Source organism: Melitaea cinxia, chromosome 23, assembly GCF_905220565.1.
Source record: "Melitaea cinxia chromosome 23, ilMelCinx1.1, whole genome shotgun sequence".
NCBI classification, from domain to species: domain Eukaryota; kingdom Metazoa; phylum Arthropoda; class Insecta; order Lepidoptera; family Nymphalidae; genus Melitaea; species Melitaea cinxia.
In genome coordinates this window covers 9,548,472-9,575,533 of record NC_059416.1, presented here as the reverse complement: position 1 = coordinate 9,575,533, position 27,062 = coordinate 9,548,472, and the positions used below count along the sequence as shown (strand labels likewise).

Genomic DNA, 27,062 nt, shown 5'->3' with positions numbered 1-27,062 from the left:
CTGATAGCACAAGAGTGACATGTTTACTATCAATCCAAAAGTTTTAGTGTATTCAATGACCTTGAAATATTTGGTTGATCTAAACACTGCCTTAATTCAGCAGACATTGTACCAAAAATTGTGACAAAAAATTAATTGGCATTACACAAATTTTTCAAGAGTATATCTTCATGTCTGTCCCACAATGATGAAGTTGTTTCGTTTTCTCTGCGTGGAGTACCTACGAAAATTACATTGCGTTTTAGGATAATTACTACTAATATTTTAAATGTGAATGTGTTTGTTTGTTACGCTTTCACGCGAAAACTACTTAACTTATCATCATGAAACTTTGTACATATATTCTTGAAGGTATTAGAAGCAACATAGGATACTTTTTATTAAGAAAATATATATTTTACGAAAGATAAAATCTCTCTACTTATTTAATGGCTTCAGTGCGAGCGAAGCCGCGAGTAAAAGCTAGTATGTAATGAAATAAACTAATAGAGGAAAAAATAATATAGTGTAAATAAAGTTCAGTAGATTAAGTTTATTTTGTTCTAGTTCAATAGTTGACGACAAAAATAAAAAAAAAAATAAAGTTATTTAAAAAAAACGAGTAAGCTTTACACTACACGACTGAAGCGTTACGAAACATAAATCTCTCTCTCTCTTTCTACTTTCACTAACTTATGTGTCAACTTCCATTCGCCTCGCCCGATCACACTTTTTGTAACACTCTCATCACATATTCACCAGCTTACTCCCCAAGACAAGCGCGCGTAAAGAAGTTTTACTTCAAAATATAGAGTGTCGATATTTAAATTTCAATATCGAACTATCGATATATGGTCTCAAAAAGTATTAGTAATAAATATCGATATTTCTAGATAATAATATCGATATTTCACTATATCGATATTTCATCAACAGTCCTAATCCAAACAAAACAAACATCGTAACGAACGAGGAATATAATTCAGATCAGTAGGTATTATATTCCAATTAAACAGTTGTTTCGTTCATTAAACGCGTTTCATTCTTGTAGTAATCGGTCGCGTAATGGAGCAAGTTTCAAAATGAAAATATAGGCTAGAAAATTTATAAATTCTTCGCAATTTTTACGCGGCAAACGATGATAGATATTGCAATCGTCAATCTGTGGAGATAAGAACGGACGTACTCAATCTCAGTGTAGATTAGTCCGTCTGGGCAGAAGAATCTTCGAAAAACGATAATGCATAAAGTTTAGGAAACAATACAGTGTGGTTGTTTTCGCGCGGTGTTAATTTGATCTGTGTTCGATTTTTAAATATCGTAAAAAATTAAAATGGAGACTTATATGAACGGTTTTATTCCGGAGTATTTCTACAGTTTTATTGAAGAATTGGATGAACATCCTTGGTTATTTTCTGCTCTCGCGTCCCTGCTGGTCGGCTTGAGTGGTATTCTGCCGCTGCTGATAATTCCCATTGATGAAACAGCATCTTTCAAAGACGGAGGTAAGGGTTTTTAATTTTGAACATAACGCGAACTATTTTTAATTTTCTTGTGTCATCTAAGTCGTCATTTCAAACGGGACAAAGAACGAGCGCGTGTAGTTGAATTAAACGTATTTGCAATAGTATACTTGTTTTCGCTTTATCAGTCAATATTTAAATAAATTATAATAAAACCCTGAGATAAAACCAATACCTGTAACTGACATTATTTTACTTTTAAAAAATAATTCAGAAATTTAGACGTAAATTTTTAGCGATACTGGAATTATTTCTGTCATAAAATTTATTAAATTATTACAAAAAAATAACTGTCATTACTTAAGAAACTGAATAGGAAATTATTTATAACACTTCAGCCTATCGCAGTTCACTGCTGGACATAGGCATCCCCAAGTTCGCGCCAGAAATGGCGCGAACTCTTGTGTTTTTCCAATAGTCACCACGCCGGGCAGGCAGGTTGGTGACCGCAGGGCTTTCTTTGTCGCACCTACTGCTCGTCTTTGCCCTGTGTATTTGAAAGCCAGCATTTGGATGGTTATCCCGCCATTGATTGGTTTTTAAGTACCAAGATGGTAGTGGAACTGTGCTATCCCTAAGCCGCCTTTTACGACACCCAAGGGAAGAGAGGCTGTGGCTATATTCTGCTGCACAACAAATTATATATTTTACATAAAATATTTTTAACTTACAGCATAGTATTGAGTAGATGTTGATCAAAAATTGAGATAAGGGCACATATTTTAGACTCCTGTCTTCTTCAGCCCTTAGAAAAGTTAAATAATCGTCTTTGTAATAATTTCAGTCTTTGTTCTATAAATTAAAAAATTAACCAGTATTTTTTATTATATTTACTAATTTTGATGTTCGAAAGTTCTTAGAGGAGGAATTGCATAAAATATTTAAAGACTTTATCAAGTACATTTTCCACCTCACATTTATTAAAAATCTCCAGACAAAAAAAAAATATTATTGAATTATTTCACTAGATTAAATATTATTTGGCTCTGTGTTCTGCTCTCAGAGTTGTGGGTTTAATTTCCGCTTGAGTCTGAGTGTAATAATTGTATTTATATATTTTTTATTTCCATGTATATTTATCAAAAACAACATTTACATATACCTAGTAGTCGGCTGTTAGATACCTATAACAAGCATTGAATTGCTTACCTTAGGAACAGACGACTGTGTGTGAAAGTAAGATGTTTATTTATTATTTATGTTATAAGATTGACAATGTGCTTTTAATGCTCCTGGTGTTGCAAATGTCCATATGCTATGGTATTCACTGCAACCAGGCAAACCATATTCTTGTTTGCCTTAGTAGTACAAAAAACAAAAATAAATACTCCGCAACACATTGGCCCAGTTGCCATAACAACTGGCTGATGTGTTAGTTGAGACTTTCCACATTTGCCAATCCTTTGTATTAGCCATACAAATATTTGCCTATGATGGGCTGTTTGTGATTTTGTTTTATCTGTTTACCCAGACACTGGACAGGACTCATATCCTACTGGGAACCATAATTTTTTTTTTATTTATTAATAATAATATATTCTTTATTGTACTCTAGAAACAATTGTTAATTCATAATCACTAAAGACTCCACGACAAATTCCACGAATATAACCTAATGTAACATTTGGATTCATTGCACATATTTATATAGGAATTAATAAACGCTTCACACTCAACGGGGTTCTGTGTTGGGGGTCCAGAAACACATACAGTACACAAACACTACGCCCAGACCGCGACTAACATCTATATGGTCGATACAAATGTCTGTCGTGAGCGGGAATGGAACCCGCGACGGCCAGCGCAACAGCCAAGGCTATTACTGCTGCACTAATGCGTTGTCTAGATATATATATTAGTATAAAAGTTAATATTGGACCTTTTTGAAAAAAAAAAATTACATATACCAAATCAATATATTTTGTTATATTTCATAAATGATTTTCAAGAATTTTAGCATTATAGTTTGGTACATACTTTGAGAACTGTGGATATGATTGTCATGTATAAAGTAGGGGTAAAAAGGTTTTTCTAAACCCGCTGTAGTGTCTATTTGATCAAGTATATCGAGAATGCAATGAGATGAGAGGCTGAAATTGTGCTAATAGTAAGTTTATATCTCACCAGTGTTGCCACACAAGTTATTTTCAAAATATCTTTCGAGGGCCGCTGACCCTACCTTACCCCGCTAGACCCTTTTGACTTCAGAATTGAAAATGATTGTACAACATTTTGTAATTGTTTGTTCATAACGAAATTGTACTTTGGTTGTGATTTCTTATAATAGTTAGTAAATCCAACTGTTTTACTAATTATTATTGCATTATTTACTCTCATTCACCAGTAAAATTTAAGAAATAAGAAAAGAGCTATATGTACTTTAATCTTTTTGATAAATTCGATTTTTTTAAATAACAAGTTTTTTCAAGTTTTCTTTTATTTAATTTTCTTATTTATAATATTTGAAAAATAAATTTTCTAAAAGGACAATAGCGGATGAAATATATATTTAGTAAAACTAAAGCATTATATTATTTGATTATATGAATACGCTCATATATTATAGCGTTGAATTATGGGATTACGTCACAACACCTCTCATGTGAACGAAATCACCATAAAATGTAAACGTAGGTAAAATCACGCGACTCGTCTACCGTATAACAATAATCACACAGTGCAAATGTGCAATTGCTTCGATGATCATTTCATTTGTGAGATTTTAGCACTGTGTTTAGTAAGAGCGGCGACAAGTTGTGAAACAGTTGGGCAAATCGAGTGCCGATAAAATTAGATATCGACTTTTGATGACTAACTGTTTGTAGCTATTGTGTTCGGTCGGAATTTTTTTTTATAGTTTCGATAAAAATAAATAATTGTGTTTGTTCACAAACGAAAAAAAACCGACTTCAATTTCATCGACGAGTAATACAACGTAGATCGACGAAAAAATAGTCAAAATCGGTACACCCAGTAAAAAGTTATGGCGGATTTTCGAGAGTTTCCCTCGATTTCTCTGGGATCCCATCATCAGATCCTGGTTTCCTTATCATGGTACCAAACTAAGGATATCCCCTTTCTATCTTCATCTTCATCTTATATATATATGTACATAATATTAGATCAGTAATCAATTATTATTAATGTACAGTATACAATTGTTAATTATATTTTCTTACTCAAAATTTTCTGACAAGGTACTCGTTTTCTAAATTACAATATTATAAATACATATAAATAGCTCATTTTAAATGATAATTTGATATACCTACACTTTTAGTGTCTGCAGGGTCCTACATAGCATGAAAACGTAAGATAACAAATGACGCTACAGAAACTATTAAAATATAGTAATTGAGCTGTATCAATACTGTTTACCTAACTAACTGTTATTACGGCAAATAACACGTAACTAAAAAAATAAATGTCAGTCAATCTAAATCGATTAAAATCATGATTAAAAATTTTACATGTAAACAATTACCTAAGATATATCTAGGATAGTTATAGACATCTGGGTGCGAGTGTTTCCTTGCGTTTTCCAGCCGGACCGGATGTGTTGCTGTGCGGTTTTGATACTGCATGTGGACATCCGGTCAAGTTGCGGTGTGACTGCGGCACCTTCTGCACGTAGTCACATGATCAAACAAACTTACCTCTTTTAGTGTAAAGATTCCACTGTTATCGATAAAATCGTTGCAATGTAACAAAAACTTTTTTGAAGTTAAACTTTTACGCACGCTTGACTAGGAGAGTAAGCTGGGCAATTTGTGACGAGAGCATTACGAAAAATGTGATCGGGCTAGGCGAACGGAGCATGAGAGAGCGGTACGAGCACACATTTTCTTTCTCTCGTAGCAGTAGTTACGTGTTTCGTATATATCTAGTATACAGTGCAGGCCAATTGTGCAAAATTTTTACTTCAGTCGTATCTATCTCGTGTCGGTCTAGAGCACACCTGTTTTTTTCGGAATCAAGTTTGAACTCGCTTTTACGCATCTGCAAGTTCGTGTGTTTTAGCACTGTGTCAAAAATAAGAGTAAATTATTGGGCCATTTCTATAGAAAAGTGTGTTCGAAACAAATCATAAAGAAAATTTAAAAAGTCTTGTCCACAAAGCTGCAGCGAACGCGTGAATAGCAGTGGCTGAATATTTTTTTATATATATAACTAGTTTGGCAAACAAGCGTACGGCTCACCTGATGGTAAGCGATTACCGTAGCTACTAGCTTATAGACGGCTGCAACACCAGAAGCATCGCAGGCGCGTTGTCGTCTCCCCAGGAGCTCCGGTCACCTTATTCACCTACAAAAGCACAATACTGCTTGAAAACAGTATTATTTAGCTGTGGTCTTCTGTAAGGTAGAGGTACTACCCCAATCGGGCTGCTCCATATTTTGAGCAGGAAATTCCTGCTGTGCCCTACCTCAGTTAAACCAACCAAAGTAATTAACCGTTACTCGTGGTATAGGTAAAAAATAACTAGTAAAAATATTTTATATATTGGTATTACTTATATTTTTTATTATTATATTTCGTCAAACTCAACTTACTCTAATAACAAACGATTTAAAAAAAGATTGAATGAATTAGGTGAAAAACCGGCATGGCCCTGAAATTTTGCATATAAACTATATACATAAATAATTTGTCGAGTTTTTGAAAAAAAAAAGAAAATAAATTGACATGTTTTGCTATCTGTAATGATATCGTTATGCATTCCATACGCATACATTGTAAGTAATGCAAGATGTTATCAAATTATTTTTTGAGCGCTATCTCAAGTAGTGACCGTCATGGAAATTATTTTCAAGTCAAAAAATGCATTCATTGTGAGGCTCACAGACATTTTTATCGTGGTCTTTAATTTCAGGATAAAATTAGATTACGCTATTACCTGTATTTGAAGATAATATTGTAAAAATTTTAAGATTCTTTCCAAGTACTAAAAAAATTTATGTGTTTTTTAGTCTTTAACCTCATTAAGTATCACCAACGGTGAGAGGTAGGGGTTAAAAATGACAAAAAATACATCGCGTGATTAATTGACGCCCCTGAAATGTTGCAGTTTTTAAAATAAATAATAATCTTTTTATGACAATTTCTTTGCGATAGAGTTTAGCCGTAGCCTATCTTATATATAAAATTCTCGTGTCACAGTATTAGTTAACATGCTCTTCCGAAACGGTTGGACCGATTTTTATGAAATTTTATGTTCATATCGGGTAGATCTGAGAATCGGCCAACATCTATTTTTCATACACCTATGTTATAAGGAAGGGTGACTATTAAAAGGTAAGGCGTGGTGACTATGGGCAAAACACATGAGTTCACGCTATTTTTGGCGTAAACTTGTATATCGTAACTCTATGTCCTGTCCTAAAGGGGCACGAAATGTAACCGTTTAACGGTGGACGAAGCCCTTATGAACCATTTTGGAGCTATAGTAATGGCGGCTCGGCTTTCGGGGGCAAGCGAAGTTGTTCTCATCGGAGATGTCAACCAGTTGCCTTATATAGACAGAGAAAATCTGTTCGAAATAAGGTACTGTAGACCTTACCTGACAATCAACATCTCACGTGAGTTGTCCTGCACATACCGGAGTCCCATGGACGTTGTATATGCCATCTGCGAGGTATATATAAACATGTACTCGGCAAATCCCACCATCCACTCCCTCAGAATGAATGGATACACTGGCGCGCCAATACCAAAACTTCAAAAGGCCACCCTATACTTGGTCTATACGCAGGAAGAGAAAAAATTCCTGATGGACCAGGGATACGGTGCTGGAGAGGGATCGCGCGTCATGACCATTCATGAAGCACAAGGGCAAACCTACAGCGAGGTCATCATCGTCCAGACAAAGACCGAGAGGCTACAAATCCACGACAGTGTGCCTCATGCGGTAGTAGCGTTAACAAGACACACTAACACCTGTGTCTACTACACTGACGACGGTGATGACGCAATCGGCAGGTTCGTTAGCCGAGCGCTGGGTGCCTCGACAAAAACAATCTTGGAGCACAACCTGAAAAGAACCATCCACAAGCGTGATATGTCGTTGGCAAGGGCTCTGCTCAAGATGCTGGGATCAGGCGTGGCTCATGATATAGTAATAAGAAAGTAGATATATAAATATATAAATTCTTATATCCTTTTGGTTTATCAAATAGTTACAAATAGCAGTTATTTTGCATGTTGATATATTTATTTAAATTTTAGTTAAGCTAAGTTTGATTATTAATATTATCTCAACTTTACACTTTATATAAATTTGATTGATGACCTTTTTAAATGAATTTTATTATTAACATGTAGCATCTTTACTGTTAATTTTTTATGCGAAGTAATTTTAATTATACTTGCTACACGGCATTAATATAATGTGGAATGTTGTGTACCCCGTGATGGGATACATATTAGATAATAATGTAATAGTGAATTATATATAATGTTCCATATGTATTTTGTGGATGTACCTATAAAATAAAATAAAAAAATAGATAAATAAATAGTTATGTAGTGAAATTTAAGTAAATAACAGAAATAGATAACTTATACATAGATAAACAAATAATAACTATATAAAAAATAATATATATATAAGAAAAAAAAAAAAAAAAAAAAAATCCTTACTAACAGTAACATAGGTTAAGTGTACATTGTAAGTAGAACATAAGTGTACATATATGGTAACTAGGAAATAAGTGTACATATATGATAACTAGGCAAATAAGTGTAAATATAGACATAGATAAGAAAAATAATAATGTTAGAAATTAGAAAGCAATTATGTGTATACTTCTGCATAAACAGTATTTAGTAAGGAAAAAAGAAAAAAAAAAAAAAAAAAAAAAAAAAAAAAAAAAAAAAAAAAAAAAAAAAAACCGTCGGCGTCGGGCCACGTCCTAGTTTTACTAGGCAGTCACAGGACTGTCGATCTGTAGTATAATAAGTAGAAAAATCGCCTGTAGTATTATAATGCATGCATGATAAACAAAGGCACGGGCATTTTGAGCCCGTGGATCAAAATTTATAAATAAAAAAAAAAAAAAAAAAAACTCTATGTCCAGCAGTGGACTGTGATAGGCTGTAATGATGATGATGATGATAAGGAAGGGGGGATTAAGGGGGCTTATAACACATATGGCAAAACAACGTTTGCGAGGTCAGCTAGTACCTATATAAAATACAGCTCCTCTACAGCAGACTCGATCAGGGTATACTACCCTGATCGAGTACACTCGCCTGAAAATCGACATAAAATATCCAATGCGTTCTGTGACGTGATGAAAAGCGGAAGTCAATATGCTGATTTCCTTATCCTCAGATTCCTTCTACTCTTTTTAAAAGCATCTGTTTGTAAATTATTACTGGCTCCAGAATTATGGGAATACGCTATGTCATATATCGTGAATCGTGGTCGTATAATATTATCGATGACATCGTGTAATGACATGTAGTTATCACTATGTTAAAACCAACAAAATGTTATCAGTATAAAAACATAAAACAACCCTGCATATGTCAACAAAAATGATTTACAATACAATTTGCCTTTTCGATCCCAGTTCCTATTAATTAACTGGGTTTTGTGTATACACTAACTATCGCCTGTAACATATATTGCTAATTGTCAAACATGCGATTACGTACCTACTGTTTTAAATTGAAAGCGATTGAACCGTCAAATTGAATGCGCGCGCCACCAAATGATAGAATTATTTACGATTTGTTACATTTCAAAATGGGCTCGGTTTTAGCCTTTATAAGCACTACAATTTCGATTTCACACCTAATTTCAAATTTATGATGGAAACCTTATTTCTTGCAAATTCTAGATTTTAGGTATATTTATTCTCAACTAGTTAATTCAGATCTTGTATTTAATTGGTTGAATTGTAACAAGCTATAAAGTTTCACCTTAACAAGTAAAAGCTACCTAACCTACCTTTTTCTTCAAATTAACGCAAGTATAACTGCGTTTCACAACTAATAAATTAATAAATCTACAGTAATGGCGTGACGTGATCCTTTTACGTGAAAATTTATTCATACTAAAAAAATCTACAGCCTCGTTTTCATATATTCAAAGCGCTGTGATAAAACATAAGTCAAGGCTTTAATGGGATTTAACGATTTCGACGGAATAGCGTTTAGCGTATCAATTTGATTGTAATCTCGTAAGTCGTTGCTCGACTATCTCGTAATAATCGTCACGTATTGGTGATCGATCGCACTGTTGATATTTATTTTACTATTATCTTAAAATTTTAGCTTGCATTTAATGCTCAATTTCCTTAATTACTAAAAACGTATCATAATTTGTACGATTTTATTTTTGTGTTACCACACATTAGGAAAAACTAAACATTTTTTTAATATCATACCAAAAATCGACCGTTCTAGCGGGGATCGAACCTGCATCTCCGACTGACCATGTCGGTACTCTAGCCAATTAAGCTGTGGAACGATTTATCCGCTAGATCTAAGTTTTTATATGATGATTTTCTATTCGGTCTAAGCGACCAGGTCAGTCGAAGATGCAGGTTCGATCCTATCCTATATCCTAGAACGATCGATTTTTGATATAATATTAAAAAATGTTTAATGTATCAAAATATTGTAATAAATCTTTTTCAAGATTTTGACGATATCATTATAATTATACACTAGTAAGATCTACGAGGTAGCACAACAGCAAATATCTTGTTTATCTCTGAGATGAACGACTAGGAAAGTAACCTCAACCGTACAGAAGACCACAGCTAAATGATATTGCTCTCAAGTTGTATTGTGTTGCTAAAGTCGAAAAGGCGCTTGTGTTACTTCTGGCGTTCCAAGCGTACATATCCTAATGTGACTTCTCACGATTAGGTGGACCGCTTGTTTGCCGCCTTAGTGGTATATAAAAATAAATGAATCAGGCAGTTTAAACATGGCTGGGTCTCAGTACTCGGCTATCGCACGAGGTGACGCCGATAGGGCCAACAATAATACACTCTCCGAAAAAAGTCCAGTTTATAAGTCAGAAGTTGGTCCATTATGTCTTGGATAGTCACTTTGTGGAATGTTCTGCCACTCGTTAACTAGCAGTTTTTATCTCGCTGATGGTTGTAAGAGCTTTTGTACGACTCAGAATCCAAGATGGACATGGTAATCGCTGAATATTGACTTCATCAAAGTAACCGCCAACAACTCTCGCGTCATGTGAACAAGCTTTGTCGTACATTAAAACAAAATTATCGCCAATAAATGGCGCGATCGGGATTGTACATGGTACTAAAATGTTTATTGTATATTTCTTAGCATTAACCACCGCTCTGGAGTAGTGGCGAATGCGCCATGTACATGCCTAAACACCGACCTCTTTCTTCATGTAGGAGAAGGATCAGAGCTAAGTCCACCACGGTGCTTTAACAACTAGGATCGACAGATTAACGTGTTCTCTGAGGCACGGTGGGGAGACCTAAAAAGACAGATATCCAAACCGGAAAGAAATATTTGTACAAATACAAATGTCCATTCCGAGCGGGAATCGAACCCTCGGTGTTCTATAGGTGACTACTCGCATCACAACACCGGAGCGGTTGTTATTGTTGTTAATAAATATTTTGTATAAAAATATTCTAAAGATTAACGATATGCGTATAGTAAATACTTCGCCAAGTCTGTATCAGGTATTTCACTGACCCAACGACCTTTTGAATGTTATTGTTCATTTATGTCTGGGGATTACTCGGAAGTACATGTGGTTTTGTAATTTATTTGCAAGAATTCGTATTTTGTTTGGTTACATTTCATCCATTATAAATAAACTCAGAATTCTTTTTTTTTATTGCGAGTTTTTACAATATAATATCTGCACAATTTACAAATTGTTAATAAGATTTTTTTTAAATCTGTTTCGTATCTCTAAATTTCATTTTCTTGTAATTTTGAACTTGTTTTTCAACGTCATTTCTATTTCTAACACGTACATCTACAGAATACATATAACGCATTATAGGTATCGAATAATTATTAAATTATTGTCTAATATGTATCCTATTACGGAGTACACAACATTCTACAATATGTTAATATCACTGAAGCAAGTATATTTAAAATTATTGTACATCGAAATTCAAGAGTAAATGTCCTGTTCATATAAAAAAATCAGATGTAAGAGAAGAGAATATTAATAAAAATAAACAAAGGCAACTAAATTTAATAATTATTCCAACATGCAAATAAATAGATTAATTGATATTTGTAATCATTTAATAAATTAAAGGTAATAACTTACTTTATAAATAATCTAAACTGTTAATATCATTAAAATGAGATAAAAAACGTATGTGTATAATATATTATATTAGATTTAAATTGTTAAGTTAACTTGAGTTAATAGCGATCGGCACTTAAAAACATACATCGTAGGTATAATAATGTCTTTTCAGGAATGCACGAAAACCTTATCAGACATTGATATAATGCTCACGATGTCACACTACCAACTTATAACAATGTCTTGAATATTGGCGTTTCAAATTTTTTTATATGACGAGACAGTTAATTTGAAAAATTAGGCACAATCAAAAACAAAAATTTTGTGGGTCTATGTTAACATTTTCTTGGTATTAGTTTCTATTTTTATGTAAAAAAGAGTTTCCACTTATGAAAGTGCAACTTTTATTCTATCGCCCCAAAATTTTTCGTCCATCTATCATAGTGGTTTCACAAAACCCACACAATTTTTTTTTCTCTATCCTTCTTGTCGTACAAAATAAGGCGTCCTAATGATTTAAGTTATAACAATACAGCCATTATAATAATACAGCCTTAAAAATGTCAGTATGCACACAAAAATTACAAGAGGAAGAAAATATAAAAATTCTAAAATATTTCTGAATAATAAAGAAGTGACGATACGACATCATACAAACAACAATTTAGTTCTTTTATTAATTTACACAATAATACTATTCACATTATCAATCGAATGTCACTTTATCAATACGTGAGCGGACCCGCTCTCGAAGCAGTGATAAAACTGATCTCGCCCGACAACAGCTCAACATTGTTCCTGCGACCTTTAATACTATTGCACAAACTTTTAGATACTGCCTATTCTATCAGTGACAGAGATTATGTATTGAATTGTACTCAAAAATACAATGTAATACATTCGAAATTAAAGTACTCAAAGAATGACTTATACGCGCTGTCAATCTTCTTTCAATATCTATCTATACATATACGTGAAGCAAAAACTTTGTACCCCCTTTTACGAAAATTGCGCCGACGAAGGAGTATGAAATTTCGCACACTTATAGTTTATATAGAGAAGGAGTGCAGAATGTAATTTTTTTGAATATGTATGTATGTATTTTGATATATATATGACGGTCGGCAAACAAGCGTACGTCTCACCTGATGGTAAGCGATTACCGTAGCTTATAGACGCCTGAAACACCAGAAGCATCGCATGCGCCTTGCCGACCCTATCCCCAATTCTCCCAGGAGCTCCGGTTACCTTACTTACCAACTGCAACTTCAAAACAGTATTATTTAGCTGTAGTCTTCTGTAAGGTTGATGTACTATCCCAGTCGGGCTGCTCCATATTTTGAGCAGGAAATTTCCTGCTAAAATAATATGTTAGTGAAATTAAGTAATTTATAATAACTTTCGAACAACTGCACCAAATCGAATGTATATTTTCGTTGTGTTTGTAAACGTCACGACAAAGTTTCTGTAAAAAATAAAATAAAAAAAAATAATAAAAAAACGACATATTCACGAAAAAAATATGGCAGTACGAAAATTGTTGGGTCAGTGTTTGAAAAAAGTTTGAATTTCTAACCAAACGTTTGATGTCTGGTGATAAAGGCTGATTTCACGCTCGTGAGCGCACGTTGACCGTCGCCGCTGACAGTTCAGCGTGAGAAGTTTTATGTTGATTTTTGACCGACTTCAAAAAGGGAGGAGGTTACTCAAATTTTTTTACAAAATTTTTTTTTTTTTGAAGTATATTCGGGGATTACTTCTTCGTTTATGAACCGATTTTGATAATTCTTTTTTTTGTTGGAAAGAAGATATCCCAAGTGTGGTACCATGATAAGGAAACCAGGATCTGGTGATGGAATTCCAGAGAAATCGAGGAAAGCCCTCGAAAATCGTAGTGACGACTAGTGCGTTTGTTAATTTTTTTCGTCTATTTACTTGTCGATGTGATTAAAGTCGGTTTTTTCGGAAACACAATTATAGATTCTACAGTCAGCCTAACATCAAAGCAAGTGTGACACTTAGCCGATTTCACATTTGAGGATCTAATATCAGTTATGTGTAATATATTTCTATTATAGTCAAGAACGAAATAATTATTCTATTACCTACTTAAATTTTAATTAAGACAATTTACTTATTTATTTAAAAAAAAAGACGAAACTCAATTTTAAAAAAGCAGAAAGCCAAACTTAAAAAATTACAACTAAGTAGGTAGTCATTATTTTCTAGAATCAAAAAAGAATAACGTCGTTTTTGTTAAAAAAATGTTAAAAGTTTTTTCATGTTTTTTTCATTTCCTTCTCCATTTTAATTAAAGTATAGAAACTGAGGTGTTTTTTAAACAAATGCAAGCATAGCATTAGGAAATAATTAATTCAACTCGTAAATGACTTCCTATTAGATAAAAAAAATGTATAAAAAATATATTTGAGAGCAGTTTTTTAGCTTTTTTAGTACCTTCCAAATAAAAAAAAGCTCGTTTAGACTATTGTAATATCACGAATTTTAATCTAAGCAAACATCTATGTCGTTTAAGGTGCTGTTTTCAATAAAGTTCTTAAACAATGATAACATTTAATATTTAGAAATATTAATAGTATGTATGGTATAATAATTGATAAGGGAAATCAAAGGCAATGTTGATATTAAAGAGATAAGTCGTGTGTTAATTGTAGCTCAATTACGCGATAAGAGCAATAGATGTTATCAGTGTGTAAATCGGAGACGTTAAGTAATCGATAACTTGAGGACTATCAATAAATAAAATGAAATAAATAAAGGCTTCAAAATCACGGCCTTTAGTAGAATGAAATATATATTACAATATATACAACACATCAGGGTTGGAATGTTGTGTAATGCTAACACTCATGAGCCTGTTTTCTAATTTCACTGAAGTAGGGCACAGTAGGAAATGTCCTGCTCAAACCTTGAACAGCTCGACTGGGGTAGTGCCTCGATCTTACAGAAGATCAAGCACTTACCTAGTCTACAGCTAAATTACAGTGCTTTTAAGCAATGTTATGTTCCCGTGGTGAGAAAGGTTGACCAGAGCTCCTGGAGGGATTGGGTGCAACGCGACTCTACAGTAATCGCTTACCATTAGGTGAGCCGTAAGATTGTTTGCCGACCTAGTATAATAAAAAATAAAGCAAACGTTAAACTATGTATGTGAACAAACATTTGTTGTAAACCGAAATCGAACTCATAACCGCAATAATAATAATTTCGTAGGACTTATTATCTGCAGTTAAAAATAATTGTCACTTTACTTGCATTTTATCTTAGATGCGTGACACAACAAGTTGTAGTTATCTATCTTTTGCTTAATTTTTTTACATAAATACTACAGAATTTACATAAAAATTCATTTTTAGTAAACTTAGTCCGAGATAAATAGGTTATTGAAACCTGCCGAAAGCTATGTAAATGAGTTAAAAAATCGATTACCTTAAATAGAGTGGATTTTTTTTCTGGTGAAAAGAATAATATATTACAAACTTTTATCAATGAAACAAGCCTTATGAAATTTTTATACAATGTATCGCGGTACCTATGTCAGAACAAGTCGTCTTGAAACGAAACTTTTAGCCAAACTAATTTACAAAGGACACAGATTTGTATTGGCCATACAAATGTTGTCTGGGCGTTTGTGCTCGTGCTTTGTGCGTGTTTCCGGATCCCCGACACAGGACTGATTCCTAGTGGGGGTCCTAGTGGGGATTATTTATTTATTTCTGTATTTGTCTTTCCAGCTGGAGCGGCAACTTTAAGGATACTGCTAAGCTTCGCAGTGGGAGGTTTACTGGGAGATGTATTCCTACATTTGCTACCCGAAGCATGGCAGCACGACCTCGCCGCCACTAAAGGTATGAATACTTAAACATCACCATATTTTTATTATTCAAATATGATATAACGTTTTTTATTTTCGTAATTACGTATATGATGACTTGCTTAGATGTAAAGAGGAGAAATTATTTAATTAACTAAATATGTTAACTATTTTACGTAATAAATGACCTGGTTGACCTAGAATAATGTGCCTAAAAGTACTACAATGAATGGGCTTAATAATTTTAAACACAAAATAACGCCAATTCTATATTTTTAAAAATAATGAAATTTTTATCACACGACAGGTATTTTTTAAAATGAGTACGGCTATGTCTGTATAAACGTGTTTGTGATGTTACAGTCTGAATCAATCAATCGGTAAGGTATTTGTCGTAGAAAAATTCAAAGCCCCAGTGACTGGACGTTCGAACTCCGTTCATTTGTTATAAGTTTCTGAAGAAAATCGATATAATGTTCACTAAAGGCCCTTTAATAACAGTCTTAAATAAAAAATAAGCGTTTTTTAAAACTCGAGAACGAATAACCACTACCATCAGATGAGTCGTACGCTTGTTTGCAGACATAGTTGTATAAAAAAAATTTATACATGAAAATACTCAACTTTTTCTACAAAAATAAATACGCCTCCGAAATAGTATCGAATCTTTAATCATTAGGGTTAAATATTAGGTCGGGGGAAAAGTTTCTGCATATTTTATATAGAAATTCAAGGTACGGTTTTACAACAATTGTTTACATTAATTTTAATAAATATGTACCATTTGGTTCGATAACTTGCCGCCATCTCGTCAGTATTGACAGGAGTCCGTTACTGTAGAGTTTTAGAACTTCTCATTAAAAAATCGCGGCAAGTAGTTTTGACAGTCCTCTCTTGATTTTAACTTTACACTACCTAAAGAATTCTGAAGAGACCGAAAAAGATGGAAATCTGAGGGGTTATATGGTAGATGCATTAAGACTTCCCAGATAAACTCTCAATTTTTGAGCGCCTAAAGATGTATGTGGTCGGGCGTTGTTGTGATGAATGACCTGTTGATCATTTCTGGCCGCTTATTCTCAATTTCTTGTCTCTTCAACTTCTTGTCTGTTCAGCTGTTTCTACTAAGTAATTCAAATCGATAGTTTGCCTGGCGGTAAAAGCTCATAATGAATGATATCTTTCCTGTCCCACTATACACTCAACATCACCATGTTTGTGATAGTCTGTGCAGCTTGTCCGTTCTTCGACTACGATTTCTTTCTTACATTCTTATCGTAGGTGATCCACTTTTTGTCACCAGTGATCAATCTCTTCACAAATGGTTCGATATCATTACGTCAATCGCAAATGAATACACGGTTCATTAGATTTCGTTCAGTGAGTTCATGCAGCACCCATATATCGAGCTTCTTTGTATAGCCAGCCGTTTTCAAATGGGTCAAAACTATTTTATGGTGAATTGACAATTTATATGGTAACTAATCCAATGTCGAACTAGCTCCCTTTTTTCAAAAAAAAAAATCGTCACGTTAATCCGTAACTGGGCGACCAGAGCGAAATGCATCTTTGAATTCAAAATTTCCTGACTGAAAACGCTTAACCCAATCTTGTGTGACTCTTACTGACACTGCATTACGTCCATAAACGTCAAAAATTTTTTTCGTGGCTTGAGTTGCATTTTCCCTTTTTAACCGACTTCCAAAAAAGGAGGAGGTTCTCAATTCGACTATATTTTTTTTTTTAATGTATGTTACATCAGAACTTTTGACCGGGTAGACCGATTTCGACAAATTTTGTTTTAATCGAAAGGTGGTGTGTGCCAATTGGTCCCATTTAAATTTATTTGAGATCTAACAACTACTTTTCGAGTTATATCGGCGCTGACAGCTCTGCCAGCATATGCCGAGCTTGAGACCGGGTTTGCAATATCCTTATTGTATAATTTAAATGTTTAGCTTAATGCATATGTATTATTGATTTGTGTGGATGTTGCAAATAAAAAAGTATTATTATTATTATTAAGTATTATTATTATATCTAATAATGCGTTTTTACTTGACGCTTTTTTCGTCGACCTACGTTGTATTTATACCGCATAACTTTTTACTGGATGTACCGATTTTGATAATTCTTTTTTTGTTGGAAAGAAGATATCCCTAGTTTAGTACCATGATAAGGAAACAAGGATCTGATGATGAGATCCCAGAGAAATCGAGGGAAACTCTTGAAAATCCGCAATAACTTTTTACTGGGTGTACCGATTTTAATAATTTTTAATTTAATCGCAAGCTGATGTTTGTCATATGGTCACATATAAATTTTATTGAGATCTGATAACTACTTTTTGAGTAATCTTTGATAACGCGTAGTTGCTTGACTATTTTTTCGTCGATATACGTTGTATTACTCGTCGATGTAATTGAAGTCGGTTTTTTTTTTCGTTTGCGAGCAAACACAATTATCTTGGTATCTAAACTGGCCAGTTACAAACAATACGAAAGATTTTATTGCAACTTTTTACTAGAAAATACAAAAAAGCTTTTTCACCGACCTGTTATACAAACATAATTACATTAAAGTTGTATGCTGACACAATGTAGTTATTAACAATATCCCATCACACTTGTGGGTTGATAGGAATTCGAACGATTTATTTTTAATTCATTTTCTTTATAGAAGTAGTATAAGTAATGTAATATTTTTGTAACATCAACATTAGTTAAGTCAATTATTATTAATTAAAGTCTTAATTACCAACACTTATTAAAATAAAGTTTGTGGTTTTTTACAAAATCGTAATTCATTATCTATCATTTAAGCGAAATAGTAATTTGAATTATAACGATGACAATTGGCAAACATGATTTATTGCTTTTTATTGTAGGTAGATGTATGATAATAACATAAAAAGATATGATAAGAAAAATGAATCAGAGGTAATACATATGAGTAGAGACATGTGTACATAAATATTTAAGAACAAACAGTCATGCGTATAATTTTTATGTCATAATTATGTTTATTTGTAATGTCTCATAGAATGGGTGAAGTATTTAAAATATGCTCAACTAAAAGACACATTTACCCTGTTAGAACTATATATGCGGCTACATACTGTTTGTAATAATAAAATAATGAATGCAATCTGTTAATCAATGAAATATTACAATTTACTGTTAATAGTAAAATCGATCGCATTAATAAGTTACATAATACAAACAATGGACGATACTTGATCAATGACACTGGGAATGAAAATAATGTGTATGTATACAGTTCGTGACATTATCACTACTGACCGGTAGGTAAACATTGAAGTGTTTACGCTATCATTTCCGTACTTGCGATGGATGCTTAGCGGAAGTTAAAACAGTCGTAACTGGTGAAAATAATATTTATTTGAAACATAGGAAATTATGATTTGTACTAAAATTACCGAAACAAAAGTGAAGCGTGTTTGAATAAATTATTTTAGTAAATGTTAGCAAATTTTAAAATTTCGTGGTGGATTAAGCTCCGACCCTTTTACATGGAGGAAGAGGTCTATACCCAAAAAGCTTATGTTGTCGATGTTGCCTGTAGGCTAAATCAATTAATAAAACATAGATATCATTATCTTTGAAGCTCCGTGAGTTATATATAATTTAAAAAAAAAAATACAAAAAAAACAATACAGAAAAAAAAACAAACAATCACCTACTTTAATAACATTGACTGATAAACAACACGTAACAAAAAACAAGGAATTCCGTAGATAACTTTAACTTAACAAGACAAAACATGTAACATGCTCCTTGAATTTAGTCTCTGTATGTCAGAGAAAGAGTTTTAATTAAAGCAATCTTCAATAACAGTATCAATGTAATTAACACACATTTATATTCCGTGCGTGTATAAATAAAGCTTTGAGGTTTTGTGTTGCGAATCGATAACATACATACCAAACGATTATAAGCCTTAAAACCTTTGTATAGAGTGGATAATTTATACTACAAATAAGATTCTGAGTCACACACTGAGGTATAACGTTTCAAGTTGTTCGTTGCAAAAAATATATTTTGTTTATGATCTGTATTGGGGAAAGGTGATCGTCCGCTTTAAGGGGTCGAAGTTGGTATTTAAGGGTCGACATAATTTAAAACAGCAAAGTTTTTAATCTTGTAAGTATATTTTATCACTACGAAATGACAAGAGCTGAGATTTTTAAAGTCATTTTGGCTATGGGGTCTGAAGTATCAGATCATTTTGGAAAAGAGGACTTGTCAAAATAGTATAGGATCCCTTCTTGAAGAGAACCAAATACAGTATTGTTTGAAATGTCTATTGTTGGTTTACCTTGATAACGTCACCTAGTAGGTGGATAATGAGATGAAGCTACTGAGTAGACCGATAGAGTTTGTCTAAGCGTGTATCTTAGGGAGAAAGCACCTGAATTTAAAATGATCTTAATTTATATCTAATATTGACTGTCAAGGATCTCATATCCACTACCTTAGCCTTTATGTGTGTGTGTCTTAACAGACGGCCGATCACTATAATCTATCTGTGATATCATTTACAAAAGGAAAAAGGTTTGATAAAATCAAACTGTATTAAAGTCTCAATATATTAAAAATTCAAATTTCTATCTCCGTTAATCTAAATGACCGATAAGCGAATAACACTACAAGCTAGTGAACCTTCTCCGCGTTTTATTATTTCTGATATTTATAATTTAATGTTGTTTTATTAAAAAGAGTTCACAGATATAATAAACTTGTTAATTTATTACAACATTTACAATATTATTTTAGCGATAAACAATTACTGTTTTTTTTATTATTATTAATATGCATCTTTACTAGGATTGCCAACTTAAAATATAAATACAATTGAATCTATTTTTTATTTTTCCTATAAAAATCACCTTAATTTTATTTGAAGCTTTTGGCAAACTAGTCGTTAACTTTGGCAAAACTAATCGTTACGTCACACAGACGATTTGCAGGTTATATTATATATATATACATATAATTTTTTTTGTTTAACACTCTTTTGTTGATGCCCTTTTACGTCCACAAAAACGCAGGTAGATAAAACCAAAGTAGAAACAACAAAGAATCTGTTACATTATTAGAGACCGGGATTTGAAAAGAATAAATACAACGGGTATAGATAGGTATCCTGTAAAAAAGTATAAACACATCGTATAACCTACGTAAGTTTCAAGGAATTTCGATGAAAGAATTATGGTATCAGTTTGTAACTATACTATGACTAAATAAGAATACAAAGGCCCTGTTCTTATATTTAAAGAAGATTTATTTTGTTCACAAACACATAACCTAATATATGCGTTTTTATATAAGTAGGTCGGTAATCAAGCGTAAACGATTACCATAGCTTATTGACGTCTGTAACACCAAAAGCATCACAAGCGCGTTGCTGACCCTATCCCCAATTCCCTCCCGGAGCGCTGGTCACAGTACTCACTAACAGGAACACAACACTGCTTGAAAACAGTATTATTTAGCTGTAATCTTCTGTAAGGTCGAGGTACTACCCCAGTCGGGCTGCTCCATATTTTGAGCAGGAAATTCCTGCTGTGCCCTACCTCAGTTAAACCTACCAAAGTAATTAACCGTTACTCGTGGTATAGGTAAAAAATAACTAGTAAAAATATTTTATATATTGGTATTACTTATATTTATTATATTTCGTCGAACTCAACTAACTCTAATAACAAACGATTTAAAAATATAATATGTTCGGTGTGTTTCTGTAACAATAAAATTTGAGGATTTGAAGATAATAATAAAAAAATGTGTAAAACGAGCCATGGATTATGCCGATTGCGCTGATGGTTGCGGGTTCGATACCCCGCACATTACAAACATTTGTGTTGGCCATACAGGTGTTTATCGTGGTCTGGGTGTTTGTGCAGTCCTTGTGGGTCTCCCCGCCGTGCCTCGGAGAGCACGTAAAGCCGTCGGTCCCGGTTGTTATCATGCACACCTGATAGCGATCGTTATTCATAGTAGGGAATATATCCGTCAACCCGCATTGGAGCAGCGTGGTGGATTAAGCTTTGATCCTTCTCCTACATGGGGAAAGAGGCCTATGCTCAGTAGTGGGATATTACAGGCTGAAGCGTGTAAAACGAGAAATAATATAAGAATAAAAATACATTTGTTTAAATATTTAAAAGAAAACGTAACGGTAAAAACGTTAAAAATATCGTTGACTTTACAGCGAAATCAGAAAATCTTACGTACAACTTAAGTTCGATACTCATTCTTTGACCTTGACTCCATAACCTTGAATATCAATATATTTGGTTCGTACGTTTCTCTTAATATTTAAAGCCTTCAAAAACCTGTGTCCATGACCTTTTCGACAAACAATATTGCTCACCTATATATCGATGTATATGAATAATTTAAATGCAGCGCGGCTATTTTTGTACAATACATACAAATATGCTTTATTGTACACAAAGCTTACGAGTCTTACGACATTAAACGTCGAAATAAAAAAGGTATGTGTAAAGGAAAAACATAAATATGTACAAAAGGCGGTCTTATCGCTAAGAGAGTGATCACTTCCAGACTACCTCAAGTGAAAAAGGCAAAGAATAAGAGATCATGGAATACGTCAGCACTGGCTGCTACTATGGCAGTCTCAGTTTGGATTCCATTTCAAACATGGCCTATTCCAAATAAGTTTTCATTCAAATATTCTCGTAGGTGGTATTGTGAAAACCTTTTTAATTGACTAATTTTGATAATGAATTCCTGAATTACTTATATACGGTACATCAACATCTTAGAGTCACAAGTTGACCCTGATGGCGTCTGCGACATATCGCATACAGTGATAATGCAACCTTGGCGCGTGACTCTATAACATTAAATGTCTCGCTTTGGAACGTAACAATTAAGGTGGTTATCCTATGATAAAAACTTATGACGTCACCTAGTACATCTGTAGTATCCTATTTGCGTTATAAACAATAGTCTTGTAAATGTTATGTCATGTACTTGAACTCAATAAAAGAATAGCACAATAATAAAAGTATGTTTTAAAAAAGTTGGTCCTCACGCTAAAAGCTTGGACAAAGGACGGCGAGAATAAATCGAAAACAACGTCGAATTAATTTATAATGAAGAAAATTGTCAGCTTAAAACAACATAATCATACTTTACTGTCTGTCTGTCTGTCTGTCTGTCTGTCTGTCTGTCTGTCTGTCTGTCTGTCTGTCTGTCTGTCTGTCTGTCTGTCTGTCTGTCTGTCTGTCTGTCTGTCTGTCTGTCTGTCTGTCTGTCTGTCTGTCTGTCTGTCTGTCTGTCTGTCTGTCTGTCTGTCTGTCTGTCTGTCTGTCTGTCTGTCTGTCTGTCTGTCTGTCTGTCTGTCTGTCTGTCTGTCTGTCTGTCTGTCTGTCTGTCTGTCTGTCTGTCTGTCTGTCTGTCTGTCTGTCTGTCTGTCTGTCTGTCTGTCTGTCTGTCTGTCTGTCTGTCTGTCTGTCTGTCTGTCTGTCTGTCTGTCTGTCTGTCTGTCTGTCTGTCTGTCTGTCTGTCTGTCTGTCTGTCTGTCTGTCTGTCTGTCTGTCTGTCTGTCTGTCTGTCTGTCTGTCTGTCTGTCTGTCTGTCTGTCTGTCTGTCTGTCTGTCTGTCTTTTTTTTTTTTTTTTTTTTTTTTTTTTTTTTTTTTTTTTTTTTTTTTTTTTTACCCTACGCCTCCGAGGTTTATGTTTCGGAGTCCTTATTTACAATACGTATAATTTACATCTAGGTCTCTTTTATCATACTTCTCGCTTTTAATCCATTGCACTGTCATTCCGCATTCCAGTTTCTTCTTTTATCCATCCGCATTCATTCATTGTGGGGTATTTCCCCTCATCAAATTAAATTATCATTTCTACTTAGTTTATTCTATGTCAGTTTTGTGTAAAAAAAAGAAATATTAAACTTTAAATCTAGTCCTCTTTTACCATACATCACGCTTTTAGTCCGTTACACTATCATTCCGCATACCAATTTCGTCTTTCATCCATTCACATTCATTCATTTTGGGTTATTACCCACAAGTACAAAAAGCAAGCCTATTTACAGTGTGTATCGCTAAGCTAAGTGGAGCGGGGAGGGAGCTAATATATTTTATATTATTATTTAATCTGGTACATTTTCTACAGTTAGTTATTTAAATTATATTTTTGCAGTTACCCTTATGACTATAAAACTAAATCTAAATTTACAAAATTAACTTACGAACTATTCCTTATATAATGTATCCTTCGCTATTATGTTGTCTTAAATATTATATACAATATTTACACAACATAATTTTCTAATTTTTGTTCCTATTGTTTACTTTTATTGCAGCATTTTTACAAAACTGCAGGAACAGCTCTCTAGCATTTGTGTTTTCTAGCAGTTTTGGCAAGGTATTTTTAGTCAATTTTGCTCCCAACCGACTTTCAAGACGCAGTCTCTCGTATTCTATGGTTGGGCAGTCCAGGAGGACGTGGAGGACAGATTCCGAACACTCAGGGTCGCAGACGCACGACGGACTCTCCTTGCACTTGAAGCGGTACAAGTACTCGGAGAATCCGCCATGCCCCGTCAACACCTGAGTGACAAACCTGTCCACCTTTATTTTACCTATGATCCTGTGTGCGGCCGTCGCGTCAGGGAAGAAGACCTTGGTGACACCAGCCGTTTCGCCAGCCCGATACCGCTGGTTCCATTCATCAAGTGATTGCATGCGAATGCTCCGCTTGACGAACGAAACCGGGCAGCTGTCGTAGTCAAACGTGCGTTTGGACTTCAGCGCAGCCTCCTTGGCCAGATGGTCGGCACGCTCGTTCCCCTCTAGCCCTGCGTGGGCTTTGATCCAGAACAATTCTATATGTTTGTCCCGGAGCAGAGCCCTTCGCAGGTGTTCCCTCGCCTCTACGGCCAGGGGATGGAGGGCTTTTAGATTCTTGAGTGTGAGCAGTGCCGACAGGGAGTCAGAGTATATCCCGACTGATCCGGCCAAGTTATCTGCGGCCATCCGCGCCGCCCGGCATATCGCCAAGAGTTCCGCCTGGTACACCGTGCAATAGGACGGCAAAGCAAGCTTGAGGGTTCTAGCTTCGGCGGCGCCAGTCCATACGGACAGGGCCGCCCCCACCTTGCCCTCAATCTTGCTGCCGTCCGTAAAGATGTTAACTTCGTGTTCGCTATGTGCGGTAAACTGTTCTTGGTCGACCAGGCACTTGAACTCGAGGTCGACATGACAGGCGGGATGCGGAGACCGCAGAGCCGAGGACATCCGCTCCACCTCCCGATCCCCTATCACCCGCTGGGGCACCCCCCTCCGCGCCTCGTATAAAGTCGCCGCTTCGCGAACACGGAGGTCGAGGGGGAGTATCCCAGCGAGCAGCAATACCGAGTTCAGGGAGGTGGTTCGGTATGCCCTACACAGCTTCTGCGCGAAGCCCCGCTGGACCACGTTCAGCTGCTTACGGACACCGAGCTTGTCCACGGCCGGCGCCCAAACGGCAGCCGCATACAAGATCACGGGCTCAACCACCGCTCTGTAAATAGTGCGGATAACTTCGGGATGGAGACCCCAGCTGGTCTTAGCCGCACGGGCCAGCTGGTGGTAAAAGGCGAGCGCGCGCCTGCAGACGTTCGCGACGTGGGCGTTGAAAGTCAATTTGTGGTCTATGACGACCCCCAGCAGCTTGATTTCGTGCGACAGGACAATGTCGACCCCGCCCATGTGGAGACGTAGGGTGTCATACTTCAGTTTGCGCGTCACAACCATAGCATTGGTCTTGTGAGGCGCAAACCGGAGCTTATTAGACTGGCCCCACGCCCTCACACGTTCGAGGGCGGCATTGGCCCGCCGCTCGATCTCGAGGCCCGTCTCACCCTCAAATACCAACACAACATCGTCCGCGAAGGCCTGCGCGTAATCGCCTTTGGCCTCCATCTCCCGAAGCAGTGGATCCAAGAGCAGATTCCACAATATCGGCCCACCGATAGACCCCTGCACGCAGCCCTTCCCAGTGTCTCTTATGTGCTCCTCCCCCAAGTACCTCGCCCTGGCACGCCTGTCACTCAGGTAACTGCCCAGAAGCCTCCGGATGTTATTGGGGCACTTTTCCTCAGCCAGTCTGGCTCTAATCTTGGGCCACCAAGCGTTGTCGAAGGCGCCCTCTATATCCAGCGATACCAGTACGACAATCCTCTTCCTCTCCAGATTGTGTCTGATGTGTTTCACCAGGGTGTAGAGGGCGTCCTCGGTGCTTCGCTGTGGCATGAACCCAAACTGGCGAGTACTGAGCTTGGGCACTAGGTGATATTGTAGCCTGGCGACGAGCATCTTCTCCAAGATTTTCCCTAGCACCGGAAGGAGCCCGATTGGACGGTATGATTTTGGGGTTGTGTAAGTGTCCTTACCCGGTTTCCGGAGGAAGATCACCGTCGCCTCCTTCCAGGGCCCAGGAAAATGGTGGAGCTCGAGGCACTTGTTGAAGATGCACAAAAAGAGATCCGGGTCCAGTTCAATAGCGTGCAGACATATATCGGCGGTGAAACCGTCCGCACCTGGGGCCTTCTTCGGGTCAAAGGACCGACTAGCCAGCTTCAACTCGAGATGACTGAAGGGAGGGTCGATTTGGCCCGAAGAAGATTCGATGTCGGCCCGCTCGGCCAAGACCCTCACCCGGTGGTGCTCCTCGGAGTCATCCTCTTCAGAGTCCTCCGGGTAGAAGGTCTCAGCCAAGAGTCGGGCCGAGCCCCTGGCATCTAGCCCCATACCGTTTACCACCAGCGGTGGATCCTCGACTCTCCTGGTAGTCCTGCCGAGTACCCTATAGATACCCCCCCACACACTCTCCCCATCCTGTCTCTCACAGAAGGAGACCCAGCTGCGCGTCTGCGCATTTTTAATCTCGGTCCGATATCTCTCCTTAACTTCCAGGTACTCCCCGATGACCTTGTCCCGCCTAATCGGTGCGGCACACCTGATCCTCCTTCTCCTGGTGACCACCTCGCGCTTTAGTGCTGCCAACTCCTCGTTCCACCACGGCATAGTTAGCACCTCCTTCCTCTTTATGGGTGGAATAGCCCAAGTGCATGCCTCCTCTATGTAGTTATTTAAACTTGAAACGAGGTTGTCTAGTTCTAATCCTGTTTTTGAATTTTGAATTTTGACTTTTTTAAATTGATTAAGATCGTAAATTTGGCCCAGTTTCTCAGCAAACCGGGCCCAATTTGCCTTTTTGGTATAAAATTTTCTGGTCGTCTGCCGAATATTATTTTCGTTCATGCACTTGGATTTTATGAGGAAGGATATGCCGTTGTGATCCGAGGAAGTCAGGTCGTCACACACGCGCCAGCCGTCCACCAGGCCAAGGAGGTCAAGCGATACAGCAGTTATATCAATATAACTGCTGTACCTCACGCCGCCGCGGATGG

At 36.0% G+C, this 27,062-nt stretch overlaps 1 protein-coding gene across 1 annotated transcript in view; it reads left to right on the top strand.

The window, feature by feature from the left end:
• Positions 1-919: 919 nt before the first annotated feature.
• Positions 920-27,062, top strand: part of LOC123665252 (zinc transporter ZIP13 homolog) — a 39,633-nt gene continuing 13,490 nt past the window's right edge. The window contains exons 1-2 of the mRNA XM_045599581.1: positions 920-1,484; positions 15,531-15,644. Of these exons, the coding sequence (XP_045455537.1) occupies positions 1,313-1,484; positions 15,531-15,644 (286 nt within the window). The 5' untranslated portion in view covers positions 920-1,312. The remainder of the gene's footprint in view (positions 1,485-15,530; positions 15,645-27,062) is intronic.